This window comes from Prionailurus bengalensis, chromosome D4, assembly GCF_016509475.1.
Source record: "Prionailurus bengalensis isolate Pbe53 chromosome D4, Fcat_Pben_1.1_paternal_pri, whole genome shotgun sequence".
In the NCBI taxonomy this organism is placed as follows: Eukaryota; Metazoa; Chordata; class Mammalia; order Carnivora; family Felidae; genus Prionailurus; species Prionailurus bengalensis.
The window spans coordinates 13,744,339-13,759,712 of NC_057359.1; the positions used below are offsets into that span (position 1 = coordinate 13,744,339).

The following is a 15,374-nucleotide window of genomic DNA, read 5'->3' on the forward strand; positions in this document are numbered from 1 at the left end:
GACAAATAATCTTCAACAAGAAAAGAAAAAGATCAGAAGGAGAGACTTACAGATGAGACTGTAATGTGTCAATTATAATTGTATTCTGATTCAAACAAACTCTGGATAAAAAACAGAATTAAGAAATTATTAAGGAAATGTGATCTTAATATATGTAGGTATTAGGAAATTATTAATTTGTTTGAATTTTATAGTAGTGTTATAATTTTCTTTTAATAAGGAATCCTTATCTTTCATATATTTTTTAGAAGAAGTAATATGACATCTGGGATTTGCCTGCAATAATCTAGTGGGGAGGGAAGAAATAGAAAATAGAGTTACAGATGAAGCAAAATTGTCATGATTTTATAATTGTTGCAGCTGGATTATTGATACATGGAGTTATTATACTATTCTCTCTCCTGTTGTATATGGTTGAAATCTCCTTAGTAAAAGCATTAAAAAAACATTCTTTCCCAAAGGTCTTGAGGTTCATGAAGAGAATAATTCTGTAACCATAAAACCCAATAATATAGAACCCAATGATAAAAATAATAAAAGCAAAGAGTGTCTTAAATTTCAATACGATAGTAATTTCGTATTTTAATCTCTAAAATGTCAATAAATTCACCTTCAGTAAAAATGTAGAGTAACAGACATTTCAAAGACCAGGACAACTATGGAAAACAATCATCTTGGAGAAATCAGGCAGATTTTATTTTCTAAAGTACTTTCAAAACCATAAGCCCAATACAAACAATCATAAGCCTTATATTACATCTTGGCTATACTAACAACATTCTAATCCTAGAAGAGTTGAAGATGACAAACAACTCTTCCCCATCAAACAAAGGCAACTTTTGCTTTTTGAATTTGTTATAACACCTATACTTAATACCAATGGTTAGGTACTGTTTCCATTTAGCAAGTATCTCTTGCCAGACAATGTACTAGCTACACAATACATTTAGCTTTTACAATTCATCCCAGAGACAGGTATTACCATTCTCATTTTATGGAAGGCACTGTGACCCACAGTAAGTTGCTAAATCAGTTAATGACCTGACTTGGACTTAAAATCAAGTCTGTCTGATTTGAATGCCAATATAATCTTAAAGGGGAAGGCCAGCACCACTACCCTTCAGCCCCTTGCAAATTTTGACTCTGTTCAGAGGTTAGGATCTGGACAAGCTTGACCTTTCTCTGGTGCAAAACAACTCCAGAGGCACCCCTGGTTCTTATGTCTTCCAAAATGTGAGGTCAGTTCCTGCGTTTATATCTTGTCAAAAATATTTGCAAGAAGCAGAGACAAGGACAAAGATATTAACTGAATATTGTCTGTAATCACACACATACAAAAAATACCACACCTAAATTTTTGATAGTAGGAAAATGAACAAATTACTTGTACAAACATATACTAAAATAATACTTGGGGAGCCTGGGTGGCTTAGTCAGTTGAGCGTCCGACTTCAGCTCAGGTCATGATCTCACGGTTTGGGGGTTCGAGCCCCATGTCAGGCTCTGTGCTGACAGCTTAGAGCCTGGAGCCTGCTTTGGATTCTGTGTCTGTCTCCTCCTCTCCCTGCCCCTCCCATGCTTACGCTTTGTCTCTCTCTGTCTCTCAATAATAAATAAAAGTTAAGAAAAAAAAGTAAAATAATATTCAACATTTATATATAACCATATATCTCCAAAACTACAATGTTGAATGTTGTAAAAGAATATGACTTACAATTCATGTAAAATTTTTCAAACACATAACTATACTATTTATACATTTTCATGAATACATAAATATATACTGGAGGTAATTTTAAAAAACCATATGAGAAGAATGAACCTCAAGTTCAGAATATTTCTGATCTTTGGGAAAGGTATCAAGAAAATGGTAGGAGGATATTTTAACTTGGCCTATAACCTTTTACTTCTTTTAAAAAGATATGAAGAAAATATGCCAAATTGTTAACCTTAATATGTGTTATGGATATGTAGATTCTTTTCCTAATATTTTCTATTATTTTTCATTTTTTCTATTTTCAGACAATTTAAATTTTAAATGAAAATAAATACTTCATACAAAAAGAAGAAGAGGACTTGAGTGAATCTTACATTCAGTGGAAAAAGAAGAAGGAATTCTCCTGATAGAATTCAGAAGAAAAGACATAAAAATATAATTCATCTAAGGCCACACAGCTAATAACTAACAGAGCCAAGATTCCAATCTAGACCTGCTTGATTCCAAAGCCACCAGATTGTTCGCAAAATCAATTGGATTTTCCATACAACTCCCAAAGTAGAGATGACCTACTTCAAACTGAGCCTCATAGAAACACTTATCCTGTAGAGCCCTCCCTCCTAACCTCACTGTTGTAAAGTTCTTTCCCAAGGAAGTCCTAGGAAAATCAACCTCAGGGAGGACAAAAACCTAGCTGGTTATTACCATGGATGTGTTCCCTTTTGTGTGACAGTTTTGTGGTTGAAGTTCTGGTATTCTAGAGAGGAATTTTTCATGAATGTGCAATTTCATGACATTGAATGCATGGATTGGCAGTTTGATGTGTCAGCTCTGAACACTATATTCAGGAGAACTAAAGTAGTGATTCCCACCTTTCTGAAAACTGTCTGAGAATTTTATTACAATCCTTGTGGTATTTAGAGAGGCCAAAGTGAGACACAAAGTTACATTTCAGCAATCTCTGAATTACCAATAAAAGTTTTCATAAAAATACATACTTTTTGTGTAACTTGTGAATTAATTTACCAACACTATAGACTGAATGTGTACTAAGTAAAACCTGCAAAATAATTAACAACCAGGTCCAATTTCAACCAAGCAAGTTCATAAGACAAAGAGAGGGCAGACCCAGGACTGAAAACAAGCAAAAAGTAGGTCTTCAACTCTCCCATTAAAAGAAATCCTATCTCTTCCAACGCTATGGACCAGTTTCAGTGCTATTCTCTCCTCCTCCTCCTTTTATAGGTTCTTCTTCAGAAAATAAACACGTTGAAATCTGTCTCATCTTGCAAATGAATCAATCAATCAATCAATAGAAAAAGGAAAGAAAAATTCTTCTGCCTCTATTTCTCTTTGCTCTCCTAGTCAAGAACTTAAAGTCTACCTCATATTAATTAGAAAATACTGTTTATTAATGCATTTACTAATTGGTCAATAAATTCATTGAACAAATATTTGAGGGCTTGCTAGACACCAGGTACTGTTCAAGGCAACTGGATAAATCAGTGAAAAAAACAAAAAGCCCTACCTTTGTGGGGCTTACATTCTCCCTGAAGTCAGGCAACAGATAATAAATTACATGATGTGTTTAGAGAGTGCCTGGCACGTACAAAGTACTCTACAGTGTTATTTGTCTTTGTTGTTATTATTTCTTTGTCTCATCGGCCTTGGCTTCTATTCACTGCATTCAGGCATCCACCCTCATGAGTCAGTTAAAATGACTGAGAAAGATATTATTGCCCTTTTTCCAAACTACCAACTCCACACAACTCTTTTTCTTCCTCGTCTTCTAAGTATCAGGCATCAAATGCAGGAAGCTTCTGATTTAAATTTTGCATCACCATTCCTCAACAGGCATTCACTACTTTAATCTTTACTCCATCATATTCTGACCATAAAGCTAGACTTTGTATATCTCTGGTTGCTTTCCAGATCCCTATCTTGTATGAAACCATCAGTTCTATTAGGAAAGTTGTTCAGTACCCACCACAGTGCCTAATACTTCCTAGGTGCTCAATGATTGTTAGACGGATAAAAGTTTCTCTAAATGCTGTTCTCTATAATCCTTTCATTTTTGTTCTACCAGTCATCCCTGGGCTTTGCAAATGAAAGAAACAAAGAAATAGGGGCTCTTGGGTGACTCAGTCGGTTAACCTTCCGACTTTGGCTCAGGTCATGATCTCACCATTCGTTGTTTCAACCCCACATCAGGCTCTCTGCTGTCAGCATGGAGAATGCTTCAGGTCCTCTGTCCCCCTCTCCTGCCCCTCCTCTACCTGTGCTCTCTGCTTCTCTCAATTAATAAACATTAAAAAAAAAAGAAACAAAAAAATAAAGCCAATGCAAAGACCATCACAGCTGGTCAAGACAAATGAATATAATGGTTTGCTACTATTTATAAATGATTTTTAATGATTCAATTGTTTTTCAAGATCCCAATAAATAATGGCAGGAGGACATTCTCATATATTTTGGGATAACTGAAAACACATTGAGAAGCATCACCATACAAGGATATTTTTCTCCTCAAAACCTAAAATATTTGAATTACTCACTTGCCACCTACTATACCTGTGATCCTCAAGTTAAAGGTGAAATTAAGTTAATTTCACTATTCACTATGATCAATGAGAAAAAGCTTGTTAGTTGCTGTATTAATCACTAGAAAAGAGATAACATTTCAGAAATACTTAAACAAAATAAACCATTATCAGAAAATGACTTTTTTCCCCATCAAAAATTCACAATAACAAGAAAATACATCTGTACTGTTGAGTGATACATTGTCCTTTTTCTTTCATTTTTTTAACACAGTGAGTAAAAAGCAGTAGACAAAAATCAACCTGTCAAGAAATGGTTTACTCAGTAATGGACTAGCCCTGCAGGGGATTCGTCCGCTTGCACCAGCAGAGCCCTCTGTGTAACAAGAATGAACCATTAAGGGTTTAATGACACTGCAATAGCATATTACAACACCAAAAAAAGAAATGAGGATTCTTTTCACCAACTTGCTGCTCTTTCTAGCACAGCCACCACAAGATCCACCACCTACACAATCCTCCAATGGGCAGCTGGTTGGGAGAGGGGTTTTCCTGACTTTCGCCCTGCCTTCAACTCCGCTTTTCCTTATTGACTATAAGATCTTGAAGAACGCAGCTTTGGTCAGAAATAACCAGAAATCATCTACTATGCCCAAAAGGGACAAGTCAGTCTCAGAAAGGGAACCAGATTTGTTCATGGAATCCTCCTGCACACATAGCATCTCAAACAGCTGGGGGAAGACTGAATTTGGCCACCAACTGCAGTGGATTTGTCTACTTGGTGGAGCTGCTGTTTCTCTACTCTCTTGGTTGCCCACTTGTCTGCACAAGGCGTGATGTTCTGTGGTTGGCACCTGCTGATAAGGGTAATTATAGCATTAGTAGAAGAAAGCATGCCATCTAAGGTTGAAAAACAACTCTAATTACAATTCTATCATTTTACTCCCTCAAAACTGTTTCTTTTCTTTTTTTTTTTTTCCTTCCTCCAAGCTTACTGAGAGATTAAATTAAATCTGCATCTATTTGAAAACAAGCCTTGAAATAGTTGCGGGACAAGAGGAGAAAATCACCTTTCAAAATTAAAACTATTACATGCTGAGTTGAACATGCGATATTTCTAACACCACACGGCACTTGCTGAATCACCTTTCAATAGGTTTCCATCTATTTTTGTATGCATAGAATTAAAACAAGTAATATGAATAATAAGACCAATACTTCAAGGAGAAATATGAAATCCAGAAAGTATAGGATAGAGGCAAGGAAGTTTTAAGTTACTTGTATGCCTACTGACCAATTTAACAGTGGCATTATATAAAATATTAATATCCAGAAACAAGTTGATATGTAAAATGCAAATATATAACTTTTATATTGCTAGAGCTATAAAACTGATATAAAATTATTTTATGTTTACCAAAAAAAACCCATTGTTTTTATATTTAAAAAAATAATCTATGACTCACTCTCAGAGAGGAACAAATTCCAAGGAATGAATATGATTAAATTCTACTTTATTCCATCAGAATTTTACAATTTGGGGTATAATTTGATATTGATTGTAGATTACTGGATTCTAACTGTGCATTATCAACCAAAAGCTTAAAAATAAAGGGAAAGAAGAGTGTTCCTTGAATTAGAAAAATGAACAAAACATCTTTCCAAATCAGCAAGGATTGATTTGTTAGACACATCCACTATTGTGGGCCAGAACTTGGAAACATGGCCTTTAAATACCACTATGAGGACCCAGAACAGCTGCCACTTCCTCTCACTCTTGCACAGAGTAGTGATGCTTCTGCCTGTGCTGGAATAGAAGCAGGCTCCAGAAAGCTGTGGCAAGGACGGCACCCACTGTCCTACTGTGGGCCTGACCTAGTCCATAAAGAACATCAGGAGACCGTTTTCTGAGTACTGAAGAGATTGCCAGAAAGGTGACTTTTTTATTTCTAATATTGGTATCAAAATCATGGGGCCAGTCCAATCTCTAAGAAAACCCCAACATACTTAGTGATAAGTAGATAGGAAATCTAATTACCAAGGTTGATTCAAACACACCTCCCCTACACTTCACACACAAAACCTCATGACTCAGATCAAGAATAAAAGTATTTCGGGATCATCAAGAATACAGCAGCCCTCTCCTTGCTGAAGAAAATCTCCCCCATTATCTATGATGTATGCATGCTTTGTTGTTAGTGAAAATGAGATATAATGTAATCATTCCCACTGGGAACAGAGTCATGGATTGTCACTGTTCCCTGGGAATAACTTAACTGGAAGTGATTTTAAGACTCTAACTAAAGCAGAAAAGAGAGGAACAAAGGCCACATTAATAAAACAACTACATAATCATTTTACATTCTCAAAAGAAGAAGAAAGAAGGAGCTAAGAATGTTCCCGTGTTCTATTATTGACTACATTTTTCCACATTTATCTATTTTGTCTTCAAAGAAAGGGGGAAAAAAACTTATGATTTTTATCAGGATGAATGCCACAATATTTCTGAGTATAACACAAAATGAATAAGATCCAAAGTTACATCACAGTATACTGTATTTATTCACAAGAATAAATAAAAAGCATTAATCACATTAACTGCTTTAATCACTTCCTTTAACCCCTATAGTTTAAGCTATTTTTTTTACATGACATACAATGAAAGTTGAAAATACCACTAGCTCACCTTAAGAGGGAGAAAAAAAATCTTACCTTGAATATTAAAAACTTTTATAAGCATGGCTGCTTTAAGCATTCTTATTTCCTCCCTCTTGTTTGCATAAGTTGGATGTATCACTTACAAATGAAGTAGAAAGTCTTTATTAACAATGAATGGAATCAAATATTGATTAAAAACCACCATCCCAACTCTAAAATTTACAAAACCTCATCATCTTTTTTTTAAAAAAATTCTGATAGTTCAAATCATGTCCAGAAGCACTTATTAGGTTTTTAGAACAAAATCAACATCAACTTGCCACACAGGGTGAGAGTATGCACAGGCTTTTGCCATAACTGGTTTTTAACTGAATTACTGATGTTTCAATTAACAAGGACTACAGAGAAATATAGCACCATCATTGCCCTTGGTAAACAGGAGGACACAGTTACTTTTCCAGATGTCTTCTGTTGTCATGGTATCCTATTATGTCCTCTCTCTCTCTCTCTCTCTCTCTCTCTCTCTCATATTTTTATTCTAAGTTACAGACCTGTAAGTTATTTAAGCTAGCCTATAGTTATGTGAAGATTTTATATGTTCCTGATATAGCCTCTATACACACCTGTTGAACAGAATCAAAGAAGCAGTATAAAAAGTTATTTTGAATAATACTTTCTATTAAAGGGGGATGAAATTCTCCACATAATGGATGGAAACCAGAAGTCATCAGTTTTACATTTTCTACATAATTTATTTCAGAAAAACCTACCTTCAGAATAATATTCTCCTTTTTAAAATATTAAAATCTTAAAATTTAAATTTAAATTCTACTTTTATTTAAAAATAACACTTCAATGCCTGAAACAAAATTAATTGTATTTTCAGTGTACTCTATTCATCTTATATTTAAAAAAAAACTTATGCACCACACTAAATATCAGAAAAATACTTCAAATGTAATGACATTTTCTCTTAGTTTTTGTGAAGAAGCAAACAAAATAAACATACCAATAATTTTACGTGTTTATATTTCATTCTGTTGAAGTCATGTTTTAAACATCTTGGTTTTTAGAGATTAATTTTTATCCTTTAGTGATGATCTTTCAAAAACAGAAGAAGGTAACATTTTTCATGCTATGAGATTCAATGTTTACGTACTCCTCTTTTTTTTTTTTTAATGAATTCAGTTTCTCTTCTACACAGTACAATATCTGCTGTCAACTCCTCTGGATATAAAACATAGGTACACACACACACACACACACACACACACACACACACGCTGATGTTCTTAATGATTTTTCTTAAGTTGAAGTGGTGTACCCTTGTTCCATAGGAGCAACAGGAGGGCTCTGCACTCTCTTCTGGAACAGAGTTCTCTCCCTCTAGACTAAAGAAAAACATAGTATTTAAATACTAAAAATGCATAGGCAGCTAAAGTTTTTATCAACTGTACTTCTCTACACACATACGATGCCTATATTAATTTCACTCGAGTGCTTTTATTGCACTAATTAGACACTGAAGAGGAGCTGACGCACGGGAAAACTGTTTTCTGAACGCTGTATATGTTAACAGTAGGATTATAAGCACCTGGGATATTCCTGCTATTCTCCGCATGCAAATAACATTCTGCAAACAATTAAACGCACCCATTAACATGGTGGGGGTGTGGGATGAAAAAGAGCAAGTGTTAAGAGAGTAAAAAATGGCATGCCCTTCCTATTCCGCCCTCATTCAGCGGGTGCCGAGTATCTTCGAACATGCTGCACAGACAGACCCTGGGGACTACAGGAGTCACAACAACACAGTCGGCAAATATCTCGCACGCTCTGTTAATTGCAAAACTCTAATGATCTGACAGTGAGCCCCTCGCCTCTCGAACATTTTCCCCATTTTTGCAAAGACACTACAGACGTCAGGAGACCTTCCCCTGGCTGAAGAAAGGGTATTAGTTGCTTCTTGCCCCTCCTCACAGCCCCCAACACTTTCATTAGTAGCGGCTCCACAAGTTCCTAGACTCGAGCTCCTAAGGAGGCAAGTTCAGCACCATGGAAAGGGCTCGAGTCACACGCGGAGGTTGGAGGAGACCTAGGGGCTCTCCCGGGGCCACTCACCGGCGTCTGCTGCGACGGGAGTCCCGAGCGCTTGGTGGATCCCTGCTTGGAACTTAACCTTTTCCACGACTCAGCAAACCTGCCTCGACTGGCGCTCCGGCTGCGCCTGCGGCTCTCCGCGCTGTCATCGCGGTCCGAGCAGCCCCGCTCCATCTCCGCCGCATCCCTCCACTTCTTCCCCATGCTAAGTTCGCTTCGCTCCGCCGGGCAACACCCCGGCGCAGAGCTCTCGCTTCCTCCTCCCGCCGCCGGGTCTCTCTCCAGCCTGCGCGCAGCACTGTGTTGGCGCCGCCTTTGCCTCCGCCGGCTCCTTCCAGAACCCTGCGCTCGGTTACCGCCGCCGCCACCGGGCTGCGCTTGCGCCCGCGATTGGCTGAACTGTCGCCTGGGGTTGCGAGCGCCACCTGCGCCCGAGGCAGCTTCCTTTTGCGCTCCCAAATTGCTCTCCACCCGCAGGCGCCGCCTTTTCTCGGGGACACACGGCCCACGCCTGGGGCTATTGATGCGCCGCTAGGTAGCTACCTCCAGTCACCCCACCCCGCCCAGTCCCCCAGGACCGGGAACCAATCACACCCCATCCCAAGCTGCAGGTGCAAGCCTAAATTACCCATACCAGGAGATTCCAGCAGACTTGGAGAAAGACAAGAAGCATGCAACTTTGTCTTCTTCCTTTTCTCTTTCTTCCCTTTCCCCTCTTTGCAGCACCAGCTGTCTCCTAAGTATCCTTGGGGGAGCTTCATCTCCTTGTCAGACTCCACACTAATTCCTTCTCACACTTGCTGGGATTAGCCCACTGTTTCTCAAACTTGGCTGCACATTGGAATTACTTTTTTTTTTTTTAAGCTGATATTCTTCAGGGTCTAATTTAATTGGCCTGGCTGTGGCCTGGGACTCAGGATAGTTAAAATCTCCCCAGCTGATTCTAACCACAATTAAGCATCTTCAACAACTTATACGTACTATGAGGACAGGGCCAAGGATAGTGTTTGGAAGGGAAGAGAGGGTTGATACTTCTTAAACCAATGGATTTTTCTCTCCCGGGTAGGAGCAGGGTATTCAGTTTACCCTCTCACTCTCAAGGCAAGGGTGATACAGCAGTTAACGCCATGAGGATGATATGTGAGCTTCTGTGTGTTGAATATTCTCTGACACCGCCACCCCATCCTCGGTTCACCTCTCGGTCTTCTGCTCATTAGAAGAAAATCCAGAAGTCTCTCATCAGTTTTGTGTCAGTTATTTCACCAGACTGAGCTATCCTGTGTTCAGGAATTTCCTTGATCAGATGAGAGAGAGCCACTGACGGTGTCACAAATTTACAAAGGCTAAAACAATGATCCTGCTCCTTATTAAAGGGAAAAAGGCCTAAAATCCCTCCTGGTTGAAAAGAGCTGTCTGGTTGTTTATCTGTTGCAGTGGCAACAGGTGTGTTTTCATTTCTTTCTGAAATGGAGCTTTCTCTCTCCAACCTGAATAAGGCCAGGCCCTTTCAGGAGGAAAAGGTGACAAGGGATTAAGAGGGAAGGGGAGAGGGTGAGAAGTGCTATAGGAAAATCTGTGTTGTGGTGCCAGTTATGAACATCGTAATCTGAGTTGTCAGTGGCCAGTCTGATGAAGCAGAGGTTTCAGAATGGACATGTTTTCACGAATGGAATATTGAGCTCTAAAATCCCACAGCTGCATACCTGTGTATACGGCTACATTAATATTAATCCTGTCATTTTAAGCAAAGGGACTCACAGAGCACACTTCCTACCTTTTTAAGCAATCCTCTGTGTCCAGAAATCACACACCCATATTAAACAAAATGAAGCTCGAACCAGTGTTTACCACACACGATGCCATTTAATGAGAAAACCACAGGCTCCATTTTGCATTTCCTCGCTCCCTATCTAAGTTCATGGATTTGAAATTATTAGTGATATTTCATGGAAATATAATAATTCAGTCCAGATTTCTCCCATCGCAAAAATAAATCAAACTGATCATGCATAGTTTACAAATTAGCCAGGTATGAGAGCTAAATACCAATTAGGGAGTGGCAAAAAGTCAGCACATTATGACTTAAAGTAAATGTGTGCCTTTTCCTTCAGTTGTCAACAAAGGGGGATATAAGTGAAAACTCCCTAGGAGATGAAAAGCCTGTGTGCTAACCTGGATGCCTTGAAGGTTCATTCTTTAGGTATAATGATAAAAGCCCTGCAAAGGAGCTAAGAGGGGCTTTCACAGATGTATCGAGGCACATAATCCAACACTCACTTCACAGAGCCACAAGACCCTGGTTCACCCACATCAGCCCATTAAGGGGAAAATAACACTGCCATCAAATATCTGTCATGAATGATGGTACCAGGACATCCGTGAGTATTCAGAGCCCCTGGTGAGTTTTATAGACACATTTAGAAAAATTTAATGAGTAGTGATTGTATATGTAATTTTTTTACCTTTTTGGTCTAAAAATGAGTTTTATATTGCCCTTTTCCAGAGCAGTGTTTTAAAGCATTGTTTGAACATGACCTCAGCATTTCATTTTTGCACTTGACGACAACAACAAAAACATCTGGGAACTATACAAGAGGCTAAATTAGAGGTGATTACAGGCAAGCAAAATATTGACTTTTTCCTCTTCTGATGTTCATTTGTCTTTTTCCAAATTCTCTGATAGCTGGGAACTGGAAAACTAGATTTGAAAATCTATCATTCTTCTTAGAAGTTAGCAGAGAATGGCAATATCCAAGCTGAGAACACGTTTCAAAATCAGCAGCACTGAAATTCTGAAATTGGGCTAGCAGCCATTTCCAGAGCCACTTAACTTTACTAGAAGAGTCACTGCAGTTACAAAGGTGAATGTAAATACATCAGAAAGGTAACTGGGAAATATGATATAAACCTTTTGTTCTCTCCATGGTTTCTACGCATTAAAGAATGTGCATATTAAAACAAGATTAAGTGGGGGCGCCTGGGTGGCTCAGTCCGTTAAGTGTCTGACTTCGACTCAGGTCATGATCTCACAGTTCATGGGTTCAAGCCCTGCGTCAGGCTCTGTGCTGACAGCTCAGAGCCTGGAGCCTGCTTTGGATTCTGTGTCTCCCTGTCTCTCTGCCCCTCCCCCACTCATTCTCTCTCTCTCTCTCTCTCTCTCTCTCTCTCTCTCAAAAACAAACATAAAAAAAAATTTTTAAAGAACAAGATTAAGGCAAAAATTATTTATATTGTTATAGAATAGATATTTGACATAAAATAAAAATTCAAATATATACATCTTTATGTATGAATCAATCAAATATCATGTTGTGAAATGTTCTGAAAAGTGAGCTTTATTAGTATTCCAAAAGAAATCTCAAGAAAATATTAAATCCCAACAGTCTTCCATTAGCCCTACACATTCTATGAACTTTCAATGATCCTCCCAGCCTGCCATGTGTTCGGTTGAGTGTACAATCAGAAGAAACCCTCTCCAGACCCCATTCACACTAAGTCACATGGTCATGAACTTTACTGCAAAAGAGTTAACAGGAAATATCTTTCCCTTTGGTTATTTCCAGAACACGTAAACCCAAAGGCGTACCCAGGGACTAAATAGATTCAAGTGAAGTGCAAGAAGGGAGGGAAAACATAGGGAAAGTGATAAATACTACAAAGCCTTATTTGTTTCAAAAACTCTGCTCATAGAATAAGAGAATATGAACTATATTTCATCAATTTTAACACTCTCAATTATTCACATCTTAAATATTGTCAAATCAGGATGCTTTCAATAATAGATGGTATCTTGGCTTTGGTCTAATACATTATACTGAATCAAAGAGATAAATAGTGAGTTAGATGCTTGTAAGTCTAACTTTAGCAAACCAACAAGCTGTCATTCATTCTTTGCCTAAACATTCAGACTTCGGTATTATATATGTTCTTTCTCATAAGCATTAAACAACTTTAAACATTAGGAAGCCCATCCTTATGAACTGAGCTGGCATCCATGCCTTCCACCTTTATTTTAAACTCTGGGGTCACACCAATTAAACTCTGGAGTCACACTAATTTAACACATGTACCCTTCCAAATGATAGTCATCAGGTATTTGAAGATCATGTGTACTATTCCCCTAGAATGTCTCTTCTCTTAAATGACATCTTAAATGGTGTCCAATTCCTTCTGTCAAGTCTGTACGCGCATGGGGAAGCAGAGTCTGAATTGGCACTCTTGCATACTAAGAGAAATTTTTCAATGTGACTGTTAAATGAATTTGGGGCCTACTGCTTTGTGAGCTCACTAAAAGCATAGCCACTGTAACTAGGTATTCAGAGAAGTAGACTTGGTCAATACCTATGAAGCAGGAGACAGGATGTAGAATTTGCGTTTACTCATGATTAGATTCCCTTCAGTAGACATGAGGGCTGAATCTCACACAAAGCCAAACAAGCGTGAGAGTTGAAACAATTATTCCTGTAACTCGAGCAAAAACTCTCCCAAAGCCCATGACTATTAATCAAGAAAAGGAGCAGTAGGGTTATACTGGTTTATGCAAATCGGTCATCTATGTGGATGAAATTCTCTGGGTGATAGCTTCCTGAAAAATTATCCTCCTTCTTAATGAAAAACAATCACATATCTTCCCTGAAATATCTGCTGACAAGCCTTCCTGGTTACACACCCCATCAAGTCCTCTCTGCAGAGGTCAAAGCAGGTCAGAGAACCCAGTTACATATCTGCACTATTTCCTTTCTCGCTCTCCCTCCCTCTCTCCCTCCCTCCTCCCCTCTTCTCTTCCTTTCTCCCTCCCTCCCTGCTTTCCCTCCTATTAATTTTCCTGTAGACCACAGAACAAACACAATTCTCCCATTATCCAGGATTCCTACACTTTAAATGTTATTATGACTCATAAGAATGTGTAGCAAAAACCCTCTTTATTTTTCATTGATGCATTTGCATGAATATGTATGTATACAACAATTTTCCCTCCTTCTAAATCTATATGCAGATATTTTTCTGAAATTTTATTTCAAGATTAAGAGGTAATGACTAAAGTAAATGGCATAAGAATTATAGAGGTAAATAATAATAGAATTAAAAGTAACATGGAGTGCCTGGGTGGCGCAGTCGGTTAAGCGTCCGACTTCAGCCAGGTCACGATATTGCGGTCCGTGAGTTCGAGCCCCGCGTCAGGCTCTGGGCTGATGGCTCAGAGCCTGGAGCCTGTTTCTGATTCTGTGTCTCCCTCTCTCTCTGCCCCTCCCCCGTTCATGCTCTGTCTCTCTCTGTCCCAAAAATAAATAAACGTTGAAAAAAAAATTAAAAAAAAAAAGTAACATAACCATTACAATTAGGAAGAGAAGGAAGAGAGAACATAAAGAGGGAGAAAAAGGAGATATAAGTGAACTAAATTCCTACCTATTATAAAATAAGGTATAAAATATATGGATAAAAATATTCATAAATACTCCCAACAGAATGACTAAAATTCTATAGATAGAAAATGTAAGCAGACAAAAAATACCAAGCATTGCCAACAATGTGGAGCAACTGGAACTCTCCCACACCACAGGTATGGTATGACCGTTTTGGAAAACTACTTGGCAATATCCACTAAAGTTAATAATATGCATACTATGATCCTGCAATTCTACTCCAAGGTATATACCCAACAGAAATGCTTGCATATGATCAATATGCAAGAATATTCATAGCTGTACTATTTGTGAAAGTCCTAAACTAGAAACTACATAAATGCCCATCGATGGCAAAATGGATACATAAATTCTGGTAAATTTAAGGAAAAGAAATTAAAACAATGGCATACTATTCAGCAGTAAGAGTGAATGAACCACTAACACATGTAAAACCATAGGTGATATAACAACAATAATATGGTGTGGACAAGACACCTGTTTTTTAAAAAAGAATAAAGTAGAAAATATAGAAGTTGGCTTCCCCCAGGTGGCTCTGCAATTATCATTCAGATCTGTCTCTATTTTAAAGAAATAAAACTGGTAATTAGATCACACATGATGGGTATAATTAAGGTAAATCAGAGGTTTGATTACTAGTAACACTTCAAAGAAAAGACTTTACCCTTATATCAAAGAATAGCAAATAAATATAGTCTATTTTAAGTTCAAATAAGATGTTTAGCTTAAATGACTTCTCAATTGGTAGAAGATCCAGCTATCCCCAGGGGGAACTGGTCTTAACAGCTAAAGAAATCAGTTGATACCCAACTTGAAGGACTAAATTTTTCCTCAAAGTCCTTTTCTAGCATCACAGACACCCGAACTTCTACCTCCATAATTTCATTACTTTTGCGTCTTTTAAAATGCAACTCCTGGGGCGCCTGGGTGGCGCAGTCG

The 15,374-nt window shown here is 38.0% G+C and overlaps 1 protein-coding gene across 5 annotated transcripts in view; it reads right to left on the minus strand.

The window, feature by feature from the left end:
* Positions 1 to 9,316, minus strand: part of TRPM3 (transient receptor potential cation channel subfamily M member 3) — an 805,281-nt gene extending 795,965 nt beyond the window's left edge. For 3 of the 5 annotated variants that reach the window (XM_043565217.1, XM_043565214.1, XM_043565219.1), the window contains exon 1: positions 9,034 to 9,315. In XM_043565217.1, coding sequence (XP_043421152.1) covers positions 9,034 to 9,216 — 183 coding nt within the window. In that variant the 5' untranslated portion in view covers positions 9,217 to 9,315. Of the gene's footprint in view, positions 1 to 9,033 lie in introns of all 5 variants that reach the window. The other 2 variants (XM_043565212.1, XM_043565210.1) reach the window with 1 other exon arrangement.
* Between the last annotated feature and the right edge of the window lie 6,058 nt (positions 9,317 to 15,374).